At 36.7% G+C, this 24,251-nt stretch overlaps 1 protein-coding gene across 2 annotated transcripts in view; it reads right to left on the bottom strand.

The window, feature by feature from the left end:
* Nucleotides 1–24,251, bottom strand: part of LOC132683196 (phospholipid scramblase 2) — a 30,850-nt gene that overhangs the window by 1,526 nt on the left and 5,073 nt on the right. Inside the window, exons 2-9 of one of the 2 annotated variants that reach the window (XM_060638891.3) lie at nt 23,789–23,814; nt 22,249–22,391; nt 20,492–20,572; nt 15,716–16,002; nt 14,031–14,073; nt 10,917–11,137; nt 9,278–9,439; nt 2,055–2,216 (exon numbers count right to left, since the gene is read on the bottom strand). In XM_060638891.3, coding sequence (XP_060494874.2) covers nt 2,055–2,216; nt 9,278–9,439; nt 10,917–11,137; nt 14,031–14,073; nt 15,716–16,002; nt 20,492–20,572; nt 22,249–22,288 — 996 coding nt within the window. In that variant the 5' untranslated portion in view covers nt 22,289–22,391; nt 23,789–23,814. The remainder of the gene's footprint in view (nt 1–2,054; nt 2,217–9,277; nt 9,440–10,916; nt 11,138–14,030; nt 14,074–15,715; nt 16,003–20,491; nt 20,573–22,248; nt 22,392–23,788; nt 23,815–24,251) is intronic. The other variant, XM_060638892.3, reaches the window with a different exon arrangement.

Below are 24,251 nucleotides of genomic sequence, written 5' to 3'. Positions count from 1 at the left end.
ATACACTGTACACATTTCAGATTTTTTTTAGAATGACAGCCATCTTAGAGGTAGCAGGCATCTTAGAGTTTTTGGGCCCAGTTTTATGATTTCTCCCGCAACCTGGTCCACCACGGTTTCTCCCAACTATCTCACTACATCAGTGTCTAACCAGACCCACTTCCCTATGATTTGCATCAAGTCCTATGGATTTTCTCTCATGTCTATCATTTTCCCTTATCTGTTCACAAAGAAAAAACTGAATTCTTATCACCATTCACTTGCAATTGCACTATTGCAATTTTACCTCTCGTCAATTCACTTCTCATCTAGGCACCAGGATTTATCTTCCTAATAAAATAATGCTTTTATTTATACCTAGTTTAAAACCAACCAAATAATTGTCAGTATCTTCCCAACAAGAAGTTGTCCAATATTTAGAAGTCCTTTAGAAGAGGCCCAATCTACCCCATAGTCATTTTCTGATAACCCCACCACAAATCCCAATCCCATTTTTCACCTATCCAAACACCCTGGACTAACCTCTCTTCCCTTCGCACACCAGATCTTTAGTGATGGTATATTTACCTTTGGTCAAATGGTTCCCTATGGTTAAGTTTTGATTTTACTTTTCATGTGAAATAAACAGTGAAAACACAATTTTTAAACAGAACTGTGGTTCTATTTTTAATTTATACAGAAAATATTGAGTCTATCCCCAATGAGATAGAATAGCAAAATAAAATCCCAAAGGCCACTCATCCAGCTTCAATAATTAGTTAACATAACCTATCTTGGTTCATTAATTACTCCATCCCCTAGATCCCCTGCCCTCACTCTCTTTATTTAAAAGTAAATCTTTGATATCATACCATTTTATACTGAAACACACTTCAGTGTGAACCCGTAAAAATTTGGACTCTTGTTTTTATATAAGCCCAATATCATTAGGATATCTTGAAAAAAACAATAATCCATTAAAATATCATCAAGTAGCCAATGTTCAGATTTCTCTTAAGTCCTTCTAAATGTTTTTTCAAATGGTTTTTTCAAATGGTTTGTTCAAATCAGTAAATATGAGCTATAAATTACATTGAGTTGATGCCTCTTAAGTCTCTTATTATGTTATTTTTATCTTTTTATTTTCCCAACATTTGTTTGTTGAAATAACTGGATCCTTTTTCCGTATATTCTCTCACTTTCCACTTTTTGGGGATTGCATTCCCAATGTCAGTGTTTAAGATACTCATCGAGTGGCTCTAAAGCTTCCTTGCATATTGGAATCACCTGTCAGTTCTAAACAGATTGCAGGCCTGATCCCACTTGCCGAGATTTTGATTTACTATCTGGATGTAGTCTTGACCTACGGAGTTTGGAAGCCATTCAGGTGTTTCTATTATGCAGCTAGGGTTGGAAACCATTGTGAGCCCTTGAACTTGGCTGCATATGGAGCCACCTGGGGAGCTGTACAAACTTCTAATTCTGAGCTTCTAGTTTAGTTAAATTGGGCTATGGCCTGATACTTGTTTTTTGTTTGTCTGTTTGTTTTGTTTTTTTGTCTTTTTTTTTAAGTTTCCTAGCTGATTTGATGTGAAGGTAAGTTCGGAATCACTGCTCTGTCGCACATAATTCCTCTCAAATGGCAGTTCCCTCTAATGGCTTGACTAGTTATTTACTTTTTGCAGTTTACACTCCTGTAGTAGATGATTTAATCAATCAGGAGGAAATCTTGTTTTCCTGAGTCTATTCCATGTAAGCCCAGATTCAAGCCAAGTTTCTTTTCCAATGCACTGATTTCAACTTTTAAATAAAATTCCAAAGACCGAGGCCCTTCCTTATCACATGAGGTCCGTTTGTTATCATATGAAATTGCATAGACTCTCTAGAGAAACTAGTTACCTGTGAACCCAGAGTACCAGGAGAAAATGAAATTTAAGGGCTTGAATTAAATGGTGCCTCTTTGAATAAAGCCTATAAACTTAACAAGGTCATTTAAAAATGTACAGTTTACCAAACCATTTCAGAATGGTACTAGAGAAACCACCTAAACCCAAGATTATTACGGATAGACTCACAATGAGGAAACATGCACCAAGCATTACAGCTTTCATTTTCACATCAAGGTCTAAAGGGAACTGGATACCAAAGTTATCAGCATCTGTAAATGCCTCTCTCACAAAACCAGTCCACTGCTTGGAAATCTTGCCAACTATAGTTTCTTCATCAAGAGATTTAATCTAAAATGGGAAAAAAAAAAGATTCTTAAAGAATTCTAGAAAAATGAAAACAAACTACCGTAAAAGTTGAAATAAAATGAAATACTCTATTAAAATTACTTACTTAACTTAAATTCATACTTAACTATGAACATTGTATCACTCATTACATATATATGGATTCCTGAATCTACTTTTCATGCATGAAAAACACCTTTGCTGTAGAGAACTTACATGAAAGTAGTTCTGCTTAAATATTTAACATTTCCTATTCTACATTATGATAGGTAGCAATAAATGAATTGATCTAAAACAAAATTTAGGCAGGAAAAGACACAGATATAAAATGTTTCTTAGATGAAATTTCTAGAAGCCATCAGGAAGGTACTAAACTAATCCCCCATGTTACTTTTGTTGTAAGAGAAGCACAGAGAGTTTACATAGGCTGAGCATTTAAATGTGAGGGAGGGTTCATCGCCACCATCAGCAGGAAAATGTGAAATGCATAGATCCTGGAAAAGAGGACTGGCAGTTTTGAGTAAAGGAAAAGTTAAGTAACCAATAAGTAACTTGATGGGATGCCCCGGGTCAAGGGATAGGTTAAGACTGGACAGTGGGGTGGATGGACAGTGAACAACAAGAAGGATACAAGATAAAAAGAGCTCTGAAGTAAAGTTGTTCTAATTTTACAATTCAGCCTGAGGAAAGCCCAGGGCCATCGTAAAGAGTTGAACAGATTGTAGCTGGATAAATGGACCTCACCAAGTTGGCATGTGGGCGGATGAACGGAGCCCACACTCACCATGGCGTGTACATGGAGAGTTCTGTGAAACCAGAGGAGGAAATGTCCTTTTCAAATATGCACAAGGAACCACAAGTGCTAGCAACACCCACTGAAGCTCTAGTTCAGGTTGAGAACAGGAAAACAAATGTGGGGAAACTAAAAACAGTTGACTCATTTTATTTTGGTGTGGGTAGATGGGTTCTTTAAGATTTGAAACAAACATCTAATATGATAACTGTGATAAACTGTGATTACCGCTCAGCAAATATTCATGCACTACCCTCCCCCCGACAACTGTAGGCCCAGTATATATCCCTGCACACTGATAGTTAGGCTTGGCCATGTGACTTGCTTAACCAATGGAATGTTAGCAGATGTGACAAGAGAAGAGGGCTTCAACGTGGCTAAATGGTTTGGCTTGGCTCTTGCTCCCCAGTGATCAGCCACTAGAAATGCATGATCCAGGTAGCTGCATTTGCTACAGCTGTAGAATGAATATATCTGGTATAGACCTGAGGCCAATTTCCAGCCCAAATCAGAGCCAACTAGCAGAGTTGGATGGAGTCCCTAAGACAAAGTTGCCCTGCAGGTCCATAAGCATGAAAATACATACCACTGTTTTAAGCCACAGAGCTTTAGGGGTTATTTGTCATGCAACACTATTGTGGCTCAACAGACTAACAGAAATCCCTCTTGCCTACCTGTTGTATACACTACTAACTGTCATCAGCATTTGAAGCTAGTAATGAAACCTTACATGTATTGTTAAATTTAATTTCTCAAGTGTTTTTTAAATGAAATATACAAAAGATAAAATAGCAACCATCACAGTCCTGCCACTGGACTTAACTAATATTGACATTTGTCCTTTATATTCCTAGAGCAAGAAATTTAAAAGTTTACATAAGAAGTAGAACATATAATTTTTTTATGAAAAGGCTCAGAAATGGGAATGATTTACAAATGAAAAGTCAATAGGATCAGGTAATTTTTACCTAAATTTAGATATTTAAAAATGGAAAATCTATATAATGAAATGGCTGCAACTTCTCAAAATAACGAACTAGTATTATATACCTATGAAGCAAAACTTGATAGAGGTATTCTAAAAATAGATCTATAGGTTCATCTTATAATATAAATATAAATGCAAAAAATTCAAATTGAACAGTAGCACATAGACCTCAGGTAAGTATCAAAAGAATATACTATAATAAATTGTATAATACTAGAAAATCATAGATTTCAAAACTTAGTGTATCAGACACTGAAAAAGTATTTTATTTACTTGCTAATTAAGCATTTATAGAATATTTAGTATATGTATAACATACAAATGCTTTATAAGTATTAGGTAATTTTTTTCTTCATATCTTTATAAGATACATATATTATTAAACAGTTTTCATATGAAAAAACTGAGGCAGACAGAGGTCAAGGAATTTGTCCAAGTTCACACTGATAAGAAGACATGGGGAGGTTTTCAAACCCAGACACTCTGTTTCAGAGTCTGTAGTCAAGACCATTGTGATACCCTGCTTTTAGAAAGTTAAGTATCAATTCTTAATAAAAATCTAGGTCAGGGTGAGCAAACAATGGTCAGTGGGACAAATCTAGCCTGCCCACTGTTTTTGTAAAAAGCTGTATTAGGACATAGTTATACACAGTATTCATGTATCGTCTGTGATTATCTTCATGCTACAATGGCAGATTTGAATAGTTGCACACAATGACCATATGGCCCATAAAGTCTAAAATGTTTTCTATCTCTTATTTTAAAAAGTTTGCGGATTCCTGATCTAGGTAAATAGTAATAGAAAATCACTATGAAAAACAGTAGCCAATGTCTTTCTAAATTATGAAACATTTGCTATTTCAATTGAAGTCATCAGCTTGATAGGTATTCACACAATTGGCATTATTATTCAGTTTTGCTGTGAAGTAGATTGGAAAAGAAAAGGAGCTAATTGGTAAATATGAGAAGAGCAAAAATGATTTCATTTACTCTGATTTTGTATCTAGAAAAATCAAGTGTAAATAAGCAAAAATGCTTCTTTTTTTTAATTAAAAAAAAACTTAGTGTTTTATTTATTTTTGAGAGAGAGATAGAGTATGAGCGGAAAGGGGCAGAGAGAGAGAGGGAGACACAGAATCCAAAGCAGGCTCCAGGCTCTGAGCCTGATGTGGGACTCGAACTTGTGAACCACAAGATGGTGACTTGACTGACTGAGCCACCCAGGCACCTGAGCAAAAATGTTTCTTGAAGTTAAATATGAGAATCCAATCCGAAGACTGGATAAAAGGTAAACAAAAAAAGTAGTCTTTTTTAATATTAACAACAAGAACCTAACATATACATTCCTGCTTAGTAGTGATAATGCCTATAAATTACTTAGGAAAATGTTAACATAAAAAAAAGACGGAAGTTTGGGCACCTGGGTGGCTCAGTCGGTTAAGCATCAGACTTCAGCTCAGGTCATGATCACCTTGGGCTCTGTGCTGACAACTCACAGCCTGGAGCCTGCTTCGGATTCTATGTTTCCCTCTCTCTCTGTCCCTCCCCTGCTCACACTGTCTCTCTCTCAAAAATAAACATTAAAAAAATTTTTAAAAAAAGGGTAAAGTTCTATATAAAGAAACCCATATGATCTTATGAAAAATATAAAATTAGATATGAATGAATAAAAAGACCTAACACTTCTGGGATGAGAGAGGTTTAGCATCAAATATGCTAATTAAAAAAACCTGAATACAAATTTAATATAATAGTAGGATTCTATCTTCTGAAAAATTGCCTTACTATTCATAGGAAAGGAAAAATCTGATAATAGCAAAAACCTATGATAAAGAAGAATAACAAGTGGCTGTTTGGCTAGGACTAGATATATAATGCAGCATTAAGTTACCATAATTGAATCATAAGGCACTTGAAGGAACAGATAATAAGATCAATGAAACAGAGACAAATCTAAAATACATCCCATTACTTGTGGGAATTTAATGTATTGTATTTCAATTCAGTAAGGAATGAATACTTTACTTAATAAATCATGGTGACATAGTTCTCTAGTCACCTGAAAGAAAAAAATGTTCAATCTTGTATAAATACAATTAACTCTTTATGAGTTAAAGATTTAAGTATAAAAAGATTTAAAAGAGGGATAAATAAAATAGAAAGTTGGGGGTAACTTCATAATCAAGACAGGAGAATCAGAAGATACTAAAATAGATATATGTGACTATATGCGACATAAAATAAATAAATGTATATAATAAGTTCCACAAAGAAAGGGTTGATTTGTGGAAACTAAGATCAGAGGACAGATGCAGGATCAATGTCTTCAACACACAAATTACATTTATTAATTGATAAGAAAAAAGTAAACAACCCAGTAAAAATACAGGCAATGGATATGAATAGACAATTCAAAGAGAACAAACACAAATAGCAAGTAAAATGTTCATAATCCCTAATTGTCAGGGAATTACATATTTGAGATAACCTTCCCCCCCTCCCACTTGCTGATTTTAGATTTCCTTTTTAGTCTAAGTTTACATTTTATCTAAGTTGTCTCTGGGTGTCATTTCTTTTTCTTACCCATAACTCCTTGCACTTTTTGATTCTGAAAATCCATGGCATCTAGTCTACAGAATTCGTATCCATTTATCTCTTTGGATATCATCTCAGTACATTTTCTGTATTCTTTTTCTGTGACTCCTCTTTGGCATATGCAAGAGTAGTTTATTCTAGCTTTCACATACGTTCAATTTTTTTTGGTCCCTTCAAAAATTTTTTTGTTTTATTTTTGAGAGGGGCAAGGGGCAGAGAGAGAGAGAGGGAGGCAGAGAATCAGAGCAGAGAGGAGAGAGGGAGAGAGCCTGATGTGGGGTTCGAACTCACTAACCCACTAACCATGAGATCATGACCTGAGCCAAAGTTGAATGCTTAACCAACTGAGCCACCCAGTCTCCCCATCCCTTCAAATTTTTATCTTTTCACCTCTCCTATTTATTTTCCTCCTATAGATTGTCCAGTTCATTAATTCCCTCTTCACCTGTATCTAATTTTCAGCTCAACCTTCCCAATGAGGTTTCATCCATGAGTGTTCTTATTTATGGAATTTCTATTTGGTTTGTTTTCAGATTCTCCTGTCCTTTTTAAAAATAATCTCCTTCTTCTCAGTTATTGGAATAATATTACATCAGAATCCTCTCCAAATTTTCTTTCATGCTCAATTGACATCAAATCCATGAATCAGTTTCCCCTTGGTACACTTGTGAAATGTCTCTGAATTATTTCTTCCTTTAGCATGGCTCCTGCTCCTGCTGTGTTCAGGCCATTACCTCTTTCCTACTCTAAGTATCCATGACATTAACACTATGATGGAGTCCATGTTCCATAGTGGCTCCTCATACTGATAATTCCTGCTTTCAAACTTTCCATTACCTAGCTTAGAGAAAATGATTCAAGGGACTATTTTCTCAATCCCCTCAAAGATGTTACATAGTTAATGCCACCCTAGATGCACAGGAGAGTAGTTAATTTATTACATGTAACAGATGGTTTAAGGCATCCACTGAGAAGGGCTGCTGGTTAGTTTCTAAATTCCTTAGCATTAAATATAAAAGTTTCACAGTCCAGCTTGATTTGTTGCACCAGTATTTTCACTTACTTTCTACAAATATGTCAGCAAAAATTCTGTAATATTCCCTGAAAGAAAAATTACCTCTCAGTCCTCTGGCTCATTCATAGGAATGATAACCCCTACCTAGAGAACTATTGTTATACAAAAACCTATAAAGTCTTTACACATGCATGGTATATATCCCCCCTACACTATGTATATGGTTTTGTAAGAGTCTTCATAAAGTCTCTACTGTATCACATGTGTTTCCTCAAAACTGCCAGTCTCTCTCATTCTATTCTGAAGTCAGTAAAGGGAAGGATTCACTTTTATACAACTAGGGTCTAACAGAGGAATTGAAAATCATATGACTAGGGAAGCCAGGCAGATAATATAAAAGAATGAAGCTGGACAGTGGCAAACTTTCAGAAGCCAGGGGACAGTGGCAGATTTCATATATCTTATCACAAAGGGGCAGCCCTCCTCAGTTTTAGATTTTTGCCCCTCTAGTGGAAAAATATTGGTGTAGCTTAACATATTTTGATTTTCCATGAGAATCACGAGAGCAAGATTAAATTATAAAAATCTCCCTATTAAAAATTTTTTTTTAACCTTTATTTGTTTTTGAATCAGAGACAGAGCATGAACAGGGGAGGGTCAGAGAGAGGGAGACACAGCATCTGAAACAGGCTCCAGGCTCTGAGCTGTCAGCACAGAGCCTGACGTGGGGCTCGAACTCACGGACCGCAAGATCATGACCTGAGCCGAAATTGGCCGCTTAACTGACTGAACCACCCAGGCGCCCCAAAAATCTCCCTATTTTTAAACATTTGCAACTACATTAATTTGGGCTACAAGGCTAGGACATCTATTGGACAACTGCTGTAACGAAATTCCTCCATGTAATAGATACATAGATTATCATGTGGTTTATAGTGATCTAATTTAATAAAAGGAGAAGGAAAGACATAATTGGGAAGTATGTTTTACACTATCTTTCTTAAAACTCTCTCTGTATCGTGAGCATTTTGTAGGAACTCAAAGATGTCAGAACTTCTGAAGAAGGGTCTAGAGCACTGGAAACCTGTATTTCAGACTAGGGAAGGATTCATATGCTTTGGCACTCAGATCTAGATGACAAGGTTAGCATTTTTTTTTAATGTTTATTTATTTTTGAGAGACAGAGTGTGAACAGGGAAGATGCAGAGAGAGAGGGAGACACAGAATCCAAAGCAGGCTCCAGGCTCTGAGCTGTCAGCCCAGAGCCTGATGTGGGGCTCAAACTCACACACAGTGAGCTCATGACCTGAGCTGAGGTTGGATGCCCAACCAACTGAGCCACCCAGGCGCCCCACAAGGTTAACATTTTATCTTAAATGCATAACATATGGAGCCTGCATATAGAAACTACCATGGTCAAACGTTGGATGTTTTGCATACATTTATTTATTTGACTAAGAAGCTCTGCTTGTCTTTTTTCCATTTAGTATAGTCAACACTGATGCGTAATCAGAGCAAAAATCACCTCTCTGACCAAAGTTAAATATATAAGCACACTGACTTCCTCTTGAAATATCAGGATACACAAATTTAATGTATTTATAACATCCTCCCAAATTATATTATTCTTATATGAGGAAAGCAAGACCTATAAATGTTATCACATCTCTTACCTCAAAATCAACATCTGCACAACAGCTGCACACGACACATGGACCAATAATTTTTAGTACATCCTCTCTCCTCTCATTTTGAATTGTAAACCTTGGCAGGCATGGATGCCAGGTCTGAGTAACATAACCTACAGGTACACCAGGAGGAGCATGGACTTCAATCTACAAAGGCAAAAGAATATATATAAATCATAATAATTATGATGCCTGGTAATAACTCATTTATTGAATACTTTCTAAGTGTCAGACACTGTTTAAAGCACCACTTAATTCATAACACATCCCTGCAGGGTTGGTACTATCATCCCTATGTATAGAGAAAGGAACTGAGGAAGAGAAGTTAATGAACCTGTATCAAGATTCCCAACTACAAAGTGGAAAAGATGAGATACAAACTTGAGGAGGCTACACGTATAGCCTCCACTCCTAAGCTTTGCTTTACTGGTCTCGTACATTTTTAATCTCCCCATTTATGAAAAATGTCCAAATTGTTAAGGAACTCTTTTCTTAAACTTTAAAAAAGAATGGTGGTTTAGATGTAGGAACATGGGTCTGATCGGTGGTGCAATTTTCAAATATGAATAGCAATGGCGCCAAAATGGAAAGAAAATGAGGCTTGGAGTCTTGGCTCTGCTACTAGGGAGGTGACCTTGAAAGGGCCTCAGTGTGCTCATCAGTAAATGATGACTTCCTAGGTCCGTTTTTTACCATCAAATAGTATAATACATGTTAATGTACTATTTATACTGTAGAGCATATCCCATCAATTTCTCAGTATTTCCTCAGAGATTCCTATGGATAAATATTACTCTATCTAACCTAAAGGACATGGAGAAAAAAATAATTCAGTATGAACAACTTCGATTATCTTCTTAAAATAGGTACAGTATTAGACTTCAAATATTCATGTGCTTGTCACTCTGTCTTTCACGCTGGCACAGGTACCTGTATGGAATGACTGAGAGACCCCAGCAGAGCTGGTCTCAAGCCAACGGGGACACAAGCAAAACCCCACATCCCTGTAAAGTCTCTGTGCCCCGGCATCTCCCCTGAGATCCACATTCTCCATCATTGGGCTGCCAAGTAATATGAAACAGACACTTGGTCTTTCTGGAGGTAGGTACTCACAACTAGTATACGCCCCTTATAGGCAACTCAAACGCATTAACTTTTTTAGGGATTCATAAAAACACAGGCATTGGTATTTTTCAGGGAGGGCTCCTCCTAAGTTTGTTTCTTACGTAGGTTGGCCAAAATTGTGAGATGAACACACTTAATATATTTTGGGATATTTTTCTATAGTGTCCTTGCTTTGGCTTTGGCCAGGCCTTTCATGTTCATTTTAGGTAAGGGACTTGTCCAAGGTGCCCTACCTTCTCAACTCTCCATCAAGATCAACAAGACTGGTCTCTGAGATCTCTGATCACAACCCCATGAGACACACTACTCATGCAACATGGGGCTAACTGCTCAATTGTTTTTCACCTGCCTTTCTTCTTGAATAATTCACTTTCAAGTATAAACCAAGACCTTACGGACCAACTGTCCTTTAAATCTCTTTTGATTACGTAAGTTCAATGAGAGGGTAAAAATTCTTTCTGAACTACTTTACAAATCACTCTGGTAATTGCTCACGGACCTCCTGAAGGCAGCAAGGGCAACAACAGCTGTCACACCTTAGTGGTCTCTCCAGAGTTATAACTTCTTGGCCCATATTATCAATAATCCTCATGGTAAAAGGCCGAGAAGCCCCACAGCAATTCCGGGTACAGCAGTCTGTATCCTCTACTGCAAAGTAAATCTTCTGTCCAAAGCTGTTCTTAATTTCATATTTGTTATTAGTTTCAAAACCTGTTATGACTAAAAACATAAAAGAGGGAACCATTATGACCATTATATAAAAAGAATTTGGATCTATCCTAAGATCCTACAATATGTAGTTACACCATTTTTGGATTATACTTCTAGTAAAACAGGGAGAAAGAAAAGGAAAGGTGTTTAGCGATGATCTAGACAGAGGAAGAAAGGGAAAGGGAAAGGAGAGTTTATTAAGGAATAGAAATTAAGCATCTGTATGTGAAACATAGGAAAGAAAACAACTCACATGTTCCTAATTGCATAGACTTCTTCCAGAAAGACAGACTGCTCCTAAGGGATGGAGCAATGCTGTAGAAGATAATAGTTGTGCTAGGCGTATGAACAAAATATCCATCTGTTTGCTATAGTTTTCTTACATTCAGTTATGTAGGGGAATATGAGATGGTTGCTATGTTTATCCTCTATGATATATTTTATCAAATTAATTGGTTTGAGATTATATATTTATGTATACACACACACCCTATGCATGGCTTATCTTTTTTTGCACTGTATGAGGGAAAGTGATGAGAGAGCTTGCTCTTAATGCATACATGTAGGAAGGGAGAGGGTGAAAATGGAAGGTAAATTAGAACATCACATTGGGCCCAGAGGACCCTTGTTTAGCTTAGCGGTAGTTGTTCAGAAGTGGGAGATGAATATTCGACAAGGGGAAGAGGTGCTTGGCAACCAAGGTTGCCACTCACAGGATGTCTAGACCAGTGGCAGCCTAAGTGAGCTCTGTACCTCAGAGGGGGCTAATGTCTTCACAGGGAAACAGAAGTATGCTGGATGCGGACGCTCAAGTGGTATCTTACCAATGGGCTTCCCATACAGAACCACACATTGCAAACCTCTCCTTGCTTAGAGCCAGGAAGGAACAATTAATGGTCTTGCTTGTCTATAATTCTTGTTAACATGGGTCATAGCAGGTCAGAAGCCACGAAAATAACGATTAGAAGATATACAGAGAGACAAAAATCACTCTCTAATATCTGAGTGATTGACTTTTAGTCAGATAGAGATATCCTTCATAAATTCCATCATCTTGACCTCCCTTCAGTCCCTTTGCTCTGGCTCAGACAGGCTCTGGACTCTTCCTTTGTAAAAAACACCCTTGACCTGCCAGTTAAATGTTATGCGAGAAAAAAAATAAACTGATTCATAACATGGAATTCAATTATCTAAGTGTTTTACTAAGTAGCTTAATCTCAAAATTCTTCAGCTTGTTCATCTATGAAATGAGATCAATGAGTTTATACAATCTCTAAGTTACTCAAAAAATGAGAATAAAACAAAAGAATTCTATGGCTATCATTGTTTATAAAGTTCTGAAATGGGAACTATTTAAGTGCCTGTCATAGACTCAGATGCTAAAAATAAACGGATTAATCTTCATCGCTCTTTAAATTTTTGTTTAGTTTTGAGAGAGAGAGGGAGGGTGCATGCATGCAAGACTGGGGGAGGGGCAGAGAGAGAGGAGAGAGAGAAGTCCAAGCAGGTTCTGCACTGTCAGTGCAAAGCCCAATCAATGTGGGGCTCGAATTCACTGTGAGATCATGACCTGAGCAGAGATCAAGAGTCCAATGCTTAATGGAATGAACCACCCAGAGGCTCCTAAGCTTTATATCTCTTTATATTGTCATAATGTTACAATACACACTTTCATTGAGACAAGAAAACAGGACAATTAAAGACATCTCTTAAAAAAGAGAAGAATTAGTAACTACTAAATTTGGAGCTTACTTTATTTACATTTCATGATTAACACATACAAATTTCACAAATATATATAAAACTAACACATTTAAAAACTATAAATGGAGTGCTATATAATGTACAGTATCTGTTTTGTTTTGATGTCATAACCTCAAAAACAAATTTCTTAAGATAAAGCATTACAAAATTCAGGGCACAAGTTATCAAACAACAAAGAACTCCTTTCTAGAGAAAGCTTAGTATATACACACTAGCAAAACAAGAACAATATAAGTAGCTAACAATGTGCATTATAAGCAATTTAAATAAAATAGGCAACAACTGTATATTCTAACCAAATCTATTACTCTGCTTTTACAATTCATGTTATATTTCTACCAGCAGAAAGGGACTTTGCAGAGAGGTGAAGAAGGACTTAACAGACATATTCTAAAAACTAGCCAAATGTTCATTAGACTCTTTATATCTAGAAGACACGGGTTCATGAATCCATCCAGTTCTCTTTCCCCTGGCAAGAGTCCTGAAACATCTAACAGCTTAAGTTTATCTTGCATCTCAGGAGTGCTGTACCCAAGGAGATATTTATTGAGGTTAGGTCCCATTCACAGGAGCAGGAGTGCTGTTCTAAGAAGCCAAGCCTCCAGGCTTGCTGGTCAGCATCCTCCAACACTCCAACAGAAGCCTTGCAAACCCAAGGCAGGAATACAATTTTCCAAAATATACCCATCCAAACTGAAGAAGTTTACTTGCTTTAGAAATGTACTGAGGTAACTGAACTACTGCATGTGACTCTGTGTCAATCTCAAAAACATCACAGACTGGGGAAAAAACAGCTGAAGTGATGAAAGTCATGTAAAATGACAGAATCACTGGAGTGATTTCTAAAGAGCAGGGGGAGCAAAAGTAAGTTTTGTTTGGTTTCCTTCTAAGGTAAGTTCTGTATCATGAGGACAGATTGTCAGAGTAACAGTATTTTACTAGTTGACTCCTAATTTCCAGAAATGAGCTACTGATAATTGTCATCATTTTGTTATCATGAAGAAGAGAGACATTTGTAAGCAACCAGATTTAACTGTTCCACATCAGTGAAAGCATTACATTTGTGGTTGTTGATATGCGTTTATCTGCATAAATATCTTCTCTTTCTAGAAATATGATCAATACAATGAATACATACCTTCCAGAAGCTCAATTTGCTGATGAACCAGTATCTGATCTATCTATTATAGTAAAAAAAAAAAAAAAAAAAAAAAAAAAAGCTGTAAGTATATTTCCATGTTTTCTATGCCAACTAAATTAACAATAGTGTTTTTATATTTTAAGAAATGCACATAATCACTTATCAATATTTATCAATATTTAATAATATAACTTTATACCTAAAAAAGTATAAAATTAAAGTCAATATATCTTTAATTGAAAATCTATTGAATGTGTTCACTATTAATGTGGGTAAATCCAGGTCAAAGAAAACTGACTTACTCTGGAATCCCTCTAAAAATTAAAAAAAAAAAGTTCCTTCTTGAAAAGGCTTAAGAGATATTAAGATTCTTTATTCATTTAAAGAGCTTCTGTCCAAATCTAAAAAAAATTTAGAAGTGTGCTTGATATCCTTTGGAGCAGGTAATAATTTCCTCTATATATTTTGTAAGGTCTTGATTTAAAAAAAATGTTTAAGGTATTTCTTGGAAAATGTATGAACTACTAAGAGTTCTTACAATACTTGCTGCCCAAGTGCATTGTGGGAAACTAAATTAGTACAGAGAGTACAAGAGAGATAATTCATTTACTGAAAACTGGATGGTTACCACAGGGATACTTGTTTATAGATTAGACATATAGAATTTCATATTCCTATTCTACCTACCAGATTTCTAACACTAAACAAATACTAGCCCTCACATCGCTGGGATATGGTATCATGCAGTACATTATAATCCAGGATTTTTTCCCCCTTACTGATGGCATTAATAAAATTGGTTCTTTCAAAGCACAAAGCATCATAAAATACACTTTCATTAATTATAATAAAAAAGTGACTCATGTTATACACAAAATATGAACTTTTTTTTTTTTTTTTGGTACCACTATTGACACTCAACACTAAATTTAGTTTAATGTTTCTTTCCACCTCCTTGGATGTTATTTGGTGTTGGGATTAAAGAGAGTGAAATCCAGAACCAAGATTACAGTAGCAAAAAGTCATTCCCTCTTCCTTAGTGTTTTGACTATATAATTTCTCTGGACCTCAGGTTCCTCTTCTGTAAAATGATGGTAATTAATAGTACCTATATTATAGGTTTCTAAAAGGATTAAATAAGTTAATACATATGTTACACTTAGGGACAAAGTCTGGAAAATAGTGCTTAGTAAAGGTTTGCTATTGGTCATTACCATGGATTATATTCAAGATCATAGAAAACACAATTTCCTAAGACATTTGTACTTTGCTTTAAAAGTTAACTTGACCTAGAAGAATTATAGCAATTTGTTAGGGAAAAATGTTTTGCCATTTCAGAGTTTTGTGAATTAGTCATTTGTTAATTTCATTAAGTAAACTATAAGCACAGTTTTATTAAAAAATAAAATGAGTGGGGGCGCCTGGGTGGCTCAGTCGGTTAAGCATCCGACTTCGGCTCAGGTCACGATCTCGCAGTATGTGACTTCGAGCCCCGCATCGGGCTCTGTGCTGACTGCTCAGAGCCTGGAGCCTGTTTCAGATTCTGTGTCTCCCTCTCTCTCTGACCCTCCCCCGTTCGTGCTCTGTCTCTCTCTGTCTCAAAAATAAATAAACGTTAAAAAAAACATTAAAAAATAAAAATAAAAAAAAATATAATGAGTATTTCATTTATTTGAAATTACCTGACTTAAATATTCCAATCCGGGTGGACAGCCTGATGGAGGTGGTGGTGCTGGCATCCATGGTACCCCTGCAGGTCCACCTGGCTGATTATACACAGGCTGGTGTTGGACAGGAAACCCTACTGGGCCAGCACCTGAATAACCAGCTGGTGGAATTGAGTAGCCAGCCTGGGGGCCAGGATAGCCAGCCTGGGGGCCACGATAGCCAGCCTGGGGGCCAGGATAGCCAGCCTGGGGGCCAGGGTAGCCAACCTGGGGGCCAGGGTAGCCAGTATGTCCTGGAGGTCCTAAAATAAAAACAAGTGAAATAATTTGTAACTGCACAGAAAAATGGAAACATGAACTCTTTTGGGATTACTCCTAAAACTCTACAAACTCAAATTGCAGCTCAGATATCTTGTTTCTACGAAGCTTAAACTCTGTGTTTTTATCCTTCAGTGATTTTTCAATGAAGTATCTGTAGTTTCATATCCACTCTTACAGGGTTTGGGGCTGTGAACAGAGTTGGCCCAAGACTTACCCACCATTCAAATCTCAGTTGCAAAGATAAGAAAGTGACAGAAAATCAACAATGGTCTAGAGTCACCTTTATAAGGATTATGGAATGCCTTAAGAGAAACGAAAGATGGCAAGAAAGAGTAAAAGGCCCAAAATAAAGGCTTTGAGTCAGCATTTCTAAAACCAAAGCACTCTATTTTTTTTTTTAAAAAAGATTAATTTATTTAAAAAAGATGATTGTTAGAAATGGTACCTCCTTTATGTACAGAACTGGGGGTGGTTTTGCCCCCTCAAGGAATTTTTGGCAAGCTCTGGAGACATTTTTGGCTGTTTATAGCTGGAGGGAAGAGTGATACTGGCATTTGGTAGATAGAGGCCAGGGAAGCTGGTAAATATTTCCTAAAATGCCAGAATAGTATCCTGAAAAAGAAGAATTATCCATCTGAAAATATTAGAGTGCTGCTGTTGAGAAACTCTGGCGTAGAGGTAAAGACACATCCTTATTTCCAGAACTGTCCAGATGCTTATCTGGGTTAACAATTTGCCTGAACTTTTACCCCATGGTGCATTCCTATCCTAAGACTTCCTACATGAAAAGCAAAAAGAAAAAAAAAAAAAAGAAATCATTATTGATAGTTAGGTTACAAATTTAAATTTCATAATTTACCACCCTCAGCACTCTGGAAAATACAGTTGGAGAACCAAGGAAGATAAAAAGTTACAACAGGCAAACTTGCCTTGAGTATTTAATAAGCACAGGAGAAGAATAAATTTACTAAGTGTATACTTTCTTTCTATGTGAATTTGTAATTACAATGAAGCTTCATAAGCTTATATGAATAGTCCACAGAATAGTAATCCATAGCAATGGAATACAATTTCAAAGGAATGTGTTCCATAATATTTTAACAGAAAAGGCTACGTAAAATTTAATACTTAGATTATACAATTTATAAATACTTAAAAAAAAACCACTGATGGCAAGATACATCCACTATTAAAAAGATTTCTGGGGCACCTAGGTGGCTCAGTCGGTTGAGCGTCCAACTTCGGCTCAGGTCGTGATCTCATGATTCGTGAGTTCGAGCCCCACGTCGGGCTCTGTGGTGCTAGCTCAGGGCCTGGAGCCTGCTTTGGATTTTGTGTCTCCCTCTCTCTCTGTTCCTCCCCTGCTTGCGCTCTGTCTCTCTCTCAAAAAGTGAATAAAGATTTTTTAAAAAATTAAAAAAAAAAGATTTCTTAGGAGATTAAACCTCCTACTAGTATCTTTTAAATATAGTTTTTATAATTCATTCTTTCTCACAACAAATAAATATTTACAGATGTTCTATAATGTGGGTGGCTCTGTTCTAGAATCAGAGGATTCAGTTCTCAACAAGGCAACCTGCCCTCAGGGAGTTTACAGGCTACTTTTGGGAGAGAGGAAATAAATTTTTTAAAAAGATTTCAGATTGAACTCACAGAGAAAATGCATGGTAGAGAGGGAAAGGTATCAACTAGGTACTTCAGATAGAAAAAATTCTGTTGAGATCTAAGATATGAGAAAGGTAAAGCTTTGTGTAAAGAGCTGGTAAGAAATGTTGCGGGAGGAAGGAAAACCAAATGCAAAAATCCCTGATTTCAGGAATGAATTTGGCATGTTTGAGACAGAGAGAAACATCATAAGGGAGAGGAAGAGTGGAAACTGTTGTCAGTGAAAACCTAGAAACAGTTCATCTAGGGAGCCCATTAATAAGGAGCTTAGATTTGATTCCAAGTGTGATCGACAGGCCTTTGAGGATTTTAAGCAGACAAGTGAGTTCCATAATCTGATTTATATCTTACAAAGTTTGTGGGAGTGCTGAGCACTGGGATTTAAAATAAGAAATGCAGATGCCCTCACTGCCTAATGGGGAAGATAATTTCATATTTTATCCTTTACTCTAGGGATCTACAACACCAGTATGATCAACTGATTAACTAGAATCGAAGACAAGCTCTTTGAAAGGAGGGACCAGATTTTTATGACTATATGCCAGAGGAAAGTGATGGGATGGGGAGAGAGAAAAGGGAGGAGTTGGGACAGTTTCCTTGAGGGCTGCCTTTGAGCTGAGATCTAAAGGATACAAAGAAGTAGAGAAGACCAGGGGCACGGAGAAAAACGTTCCACAGACAAGCCCTGGGATAGTAACACATACAGCGTTCCTAATAATCTGTAAAAAGCCAAGTCGACTTGAATAGCAGAGAGCCAGACTTAATAGACAGGTAAAGAGAAGGCAGGGGAGGCCCTGTCTGGTGAACCAAATTAAGCCTTTTGGCCTTTATCCTAAAAGCAATGAAAAACCAATGATGTACACACTGAATACTGTCTGTAATATGGACAGATAGGCATTTTTAAAGATCACTGGCTACAGTGCAAAGATCAGACCACAGGCAAGCCAATGAGGAGGACATGTGAGTTCACATTAGCATTATTTTAATCTTCTCAAGACCCTTGGAGAGAGAGGATAGTTGATTATTTCCAAAATAACGGATTTAACATATAGAATTACCTGAAATTTGGATATTTTCATTTGTATAAGGTCTAACTGATTTAACAGATTCTTCACATAATTGCAAATATCTGTCACTCAGTATTTGTAAATCATTATACCAGGCGCTTTACGTATACTCTCATTTAATCTCCAAGCTAACCTGAATGAGAAAATGTTATTCCTGTTTTATAGCTAAGAACTGAGACTTGCAGGTATAACGAGTTGTATGAACCACCACACAGCCATTTAGTGCAGAAGCCAGAACTTGAAATCTGATACAGCCTCTCTTTGCCTTTTTCCCACTTGCACACTGGGTACATGATGCTATTTACCTCCTAAGATTGACAGTTAAATGAGTTTATTCACATTATGCACAGTAAGCTCTCAATTTTAAACTGTCACTATTGTTAGCATCATTGTCATATTAAGACCTGCACTATATATGGCCTTGGACTTGTGAAATAAAATTAGGCTATTTTTCTCACAAACTCTCAAGTCTGATTATAACTGAATTTAATTATGTATCACCTCATTTTAACTAGCTGTGGGGTGGATTAAATCATTCTCCAAGTGCCCTGGATGAATATTCCAGCTTGCTAATAATTCATCAAACAACCACCATAAGAATTTACGGCAGCGGTTCTCAGCCCTGGTTGCACATTACAACTAACTGGGTAATTAAAAAAATTACCAATCCCTGGGTCCCGTGACCTGAGCTTCTGCTTTAATTGTCCCGGGACAGTGCCCGGGTACAGTGTTTTAAAATCTTCCACGTAATACTTAAGGGCAGGCACCCTTGAGAACCATCTCCTTAGAGATATTCTAGCTCAGATTCTTCTAACGGCAAACACCTGGATGTGATCCAGGCCCCGCTGGGAAGTTTCTTGGCTACACAATTAAACAGGCCATTGAGTTCCCAAGCAGAGTTATTCGCTCAGAGTAGAATACAAAATGGATACACCCATCTACCCAAACCGGATACCTTTTGATCCTAAATCTCCAGAGTGGTCTCTCGGTCTCTCAAGAAGGAAGTAGCCTGACTACTTGCAAATCTGGGTACACCATCAATTTTGCCATATAGTGAAGTTCTAGTAATTTTGATAACTGCATTTGTCTACATGAAAATCTCTGAGGTCTTTCAATCACTGGTTCAAAGGGAAAAATGTACTCCCTAGAATGTAGTGATAGGACTCGATTACTTTTCTTAGATATAAGGCATGATTAAGCATGCGTACAAAAAGCAAAGCTTTCATATATGTTACAAAGTGAAAATGAGAATGACCCCCAAGCACTACACTTTTATTACCTACAGCTTCCAGTTTTAAGCACTCACGTCTTTTCTGTGACTCTCACTGTACACGATTACCCTCAGCTAATATAGGACTCAAAAATACCCAGGGATAAATCTAAATGTGATTATGTGATGACAATTTTCAGAACAGATGAAGGATCAATTAAATATTTTACTTCTAATGTACATTTTGATGCAAACTTTATTTGCTACATGTAAATGGACTGTTTTTGTTAACTCTAGATCTTTACTATCCTGCATAAGTAAACATTACTTTTATGATATTATTTATGATAATATATAGTCAGACAAAAAAAAATCAAGAACTAGGCTGCCAATTTCATTATTATACTTTTAATAAAAGACACTACTAAAATACACAAACAAAGGCAGACACACACCCATACATACGCCCTTTGGGGAATATCAGTAATTGAGTACTTTTGGATTTTTATTCTTAGACAAAAGTTTTACCTTGGAGTGTTGCTGAAGGATATTGAGGGGGATAGTCAGGTGGTAAATTCGTTCCTGGGTGAGGAGCATTCATTTGTCCGTCTGCAATTTAGGGAAAGGTAAACATATTTGGTTTAATGAAATATATATTAGAAAAAATAAGGGGCGCCTGGGTGGCTCAGTCGGTTGAGCGGCCGACTTCGCTCAGGTCACGATCTCGTGGTCCGTGAGTTCGAGCCCCGCATGGGGCTCTGTGCTGACAGCCCGGAGCCTGTTTCAGATTCTGTGTCTCCCTCTCTCTCTGACCCTCCCCTGTTCATGCTCTGTCTCTCTCTGTCTCAAAAATAAATAAATGTTAAAAAAAAAATTTTTTTTTTAAATAAAAAAAATAAAAAAAATAAATATGTATTAGAAAGAAAAATACATTGTCCTTAGATAATTTCCATTGACATGATCTTTATATGATCTTGTGCTGTACTAAAATAAAGTGATTTCTTCACTTAACAAAAGCTGTTTGTTATCAGACTTAATTGGCAGGAGCATCGGTTTCAAACAAATTCCTTTTTGGATAAAATGAGACAGCTGAGTTACCGGGGCTGAACTTCTAGCTTTCAAACATGCCTGATGAGTGTTCCATATTTGGAAGTGTTCCAAGTGTTAATACCTAATTCCATGTTGGTATTAGGGGAAAAAAGTGTTTTAGAACCACATACAGACTGTAAAGGAAGAGAGAGAGAAATGAAACTACTTGGATATAGGGATGATGATGGAAATAGTATGATGATTTTTAAAGATACCTAGTTATTGCTATACCAATTAGCCTTTTCCTTTTATCTTTGAGAGGGAGAGCACATGCGCACTCGTGCAACCAGGGGAGGGAGGAGAGGGAGACCAAGAATATCAAGCAGGCACAAAGTCCAGCGCAGAGCCCAACATGGGGGCTTGACCTTACAACTATGAGATCATCACCTGAGCTGAAATCGAGAGTTGGACGCTTAACTGACTGAGCCATCCAGGGGTCCCAAAGAATTATTTTCAAAATATTTAAAATAGTGCATATATTTCAATATTGAATATCCTTTTTATGCTTACTCTGCAATTACCCAATAAGGTTGAATTCCCAATAAGGAATTCAACAATATCCAATACCAATAAGAATACCCAATAAGGAACTTCCTAGTATCTGACTGATTTTGCCCAATAAAATCATAACTGACTGAATAACAATAAAATACATTAAACATTGAATATTCTTAATATACGTACAAATGGTTGAACCTCCTAGTCCTTCATATTTGTGTTTCCTAGTCACTCGTTTAGCAGCCGCCCCAGCCAGACAATAAATACTTGTTGGCCATCTCCTGTATTGCCTCTGAGCTAAGCTCTGAGGCTATCCTGGCCCTGTCTTCATAGAACTTAAGGTCTAGTGGACACTGCATTTGTCCCATGTCCTCCTCTGGCTCATTATGGCTTGCTAACTATAAACCCAAAATAGTTTCTTATTGAATGATGAGCACATGGCATCAATACAGAAGAAAAAGTTAGTCAAACTTTCCATCTGATACATTGTCTACACACTTCTTTATCAGAGGCCTTCAAAGGCTACTCAACTCATGTGGTTTCAGCGGGAAAGCTGGGTTGTGAGCCAGCCTTCTCCTTCACGCAATCAGCTTCATGGTAACTTCAGCAGAATGGAGTCCACAGAGCTGGTGCATATTCCGGTAACAGAACCCTCTACTTTCATCAGGGCTTTTCCCTAAACAGTTGCCACAACGTACCCTGACTGATTGCAGATCTCTCAAATACCACAAAAGTCATTCCATCCCAACCATTCCCTTGTTTGTTGGCTTCAAGTGAGTGGCCGAGTTCCTAGTTCTCTAGCTCTCAAGGCTTTGCCCACCGCTGCCACTCCCCACCTGAGCTGGAAACAACCGGATCACGCTTAACAGATCTCAAGGAAAACACTGCAAGTCTGACTAACATACCTACTCTTAAATGATAGGGCACATTTTGGCACCTCTAGGTACCAGTGTTTGAACAATAGTAAATACATATACATATCTAGGAGCTGACAGATTCAAGAAATTAGAAGCTCATGATCTCTGGGGTTTTGGTTCCAGAGTGTTAATCCTGGTTTTAGGAATTTCAGCAGGAATTCATACAGAGGGAAAATAAGCAAATAAGCAAGTGGTCAAATATACCAAAGATCATATGAATTATGAATGGATTTCTGCATTTGTGAAATGGAACTTAAAATAATTTATAGATACCATAGGACTGTCACATTAATATAAAGATATTGTTTTACTTCTAATGTATTTATATACATGTATACATTTAATTCGTATTTATGCACATACACACAGATATACAAACAATTATGTATATGAAGATGAAGAGTTAAAAGGTGACTATGACCGTGGCAAAAAGAATCTTTCTATGGTGATCTGAAGCATCCTAATGCTTGTAGCAGATAGAAAGTGTAATACTGTATCAATTTACATTTAAGAAGGCTTGAGTTTTGTAAGTAAAATTAAATTCATATAGCAAACATTAAGAGATCATGAAGCTTCATGAAGGAAAGCTGAGGTTTCTAGTCCTAAAGAGTATCTAATACAGCTAGTAAGGCTGACATTATGGTGAGAGATAAACATGTCTTCAGTATCTAAACAAAAGTAAACAGATAATGTAAATCTTCTCATAAAACAGGATTTTTTTTTTTCATATTTTCCCCCACATACATTGCTTTTCTCTTCAGAACTTTAGATTAAAAAAAACAAAAACAAAGTCTTTTATTATATGCTTGGTCGATATCCATCTTATTTAGAATTTTCTTGATAGGAAAAAAGCCAGAACGTAATCATTGGTATTTATTAAACCTGTTCATGTGTGGATGTTGGGAAATATATAGCAGGGATATATCCAAAGATTTTGTTACAATGATCTGACATATTAGATTTATTATCTGGTTAATTTGAGTTGAATGATGTTTATGTATGTAAAATGCACACAAAAAGGGGAAAACTGACCTCAATGGAATATAGTATAAATTATATAACATATTTCCCAGTAAGACTAAAATTCCTTAGGCTTATCTAAGGTTTTATTTTTACAGGAAAAACTAGCAGTAGTGGATATATATGTACATTGTCTTTACAGTAAAAAAAAAAAAAAAAAATGACCTAGACTTCGGGTTCTGGAGCATAAACAAAGTAAATTACATCCTTTCAGAAACTGAATACAACATCATATAAGACAAAGAACATATTAACAACAGATTTAACATTATAAAAGGAAGTCAACACTTAAATTACTTACTTTGCTTTTCCATGATTTATAGAGTTCTGAAAAAGAAGACCTGATATTACTACATTGTCTACAAATTTATAGGTCAAATATGACTGTTGTAACAAGATATTATGAAACTATACGTACACATAGAATATTCCTCTATTCATCTAGCCTACCAGAATCTGGTTATTTAAACCCTTTGGTCTTGATCCCATCCCCTGTTGATGTAATTCTGAGTATGACTTAAGAAGTTGTGCGTCACCCCAGGATGGTGGACGTTTTCCACAAACCTTGGCGGGGAGAAGGTCCTATAAGGCAGAATGCTGAGAGGAAAACGCTGTAAACCTAAGACCCCACCTTGTAACCAAGTCAAAAACTGAAGCCTTCCAGTCTACGCAAAGGAGGCTGGGCTCTAGGTTCACGAGGACAGACAGATGGGTTAGCTATCAGACCACACTAATGCAAATATCTCTGGATTCCAGATTCTATG

The sequence above is a fragment of the Panthera onca genome, chromosome C2, assembly GCF_046562875.1.
Source record: "Panthera onca isolate mPanOnc1 chromosome C2, mPanOnc1 haplotype 2, whole genome shotgun sequence".
NCBI lineage: Eukaryota > Metazoa > Chordata > Mammalia > Carnivora > Felidae > Panthera > Panthera onca.
This window is presented reverse-complemented; position numbering and strand designations above follow the sequence as displayed.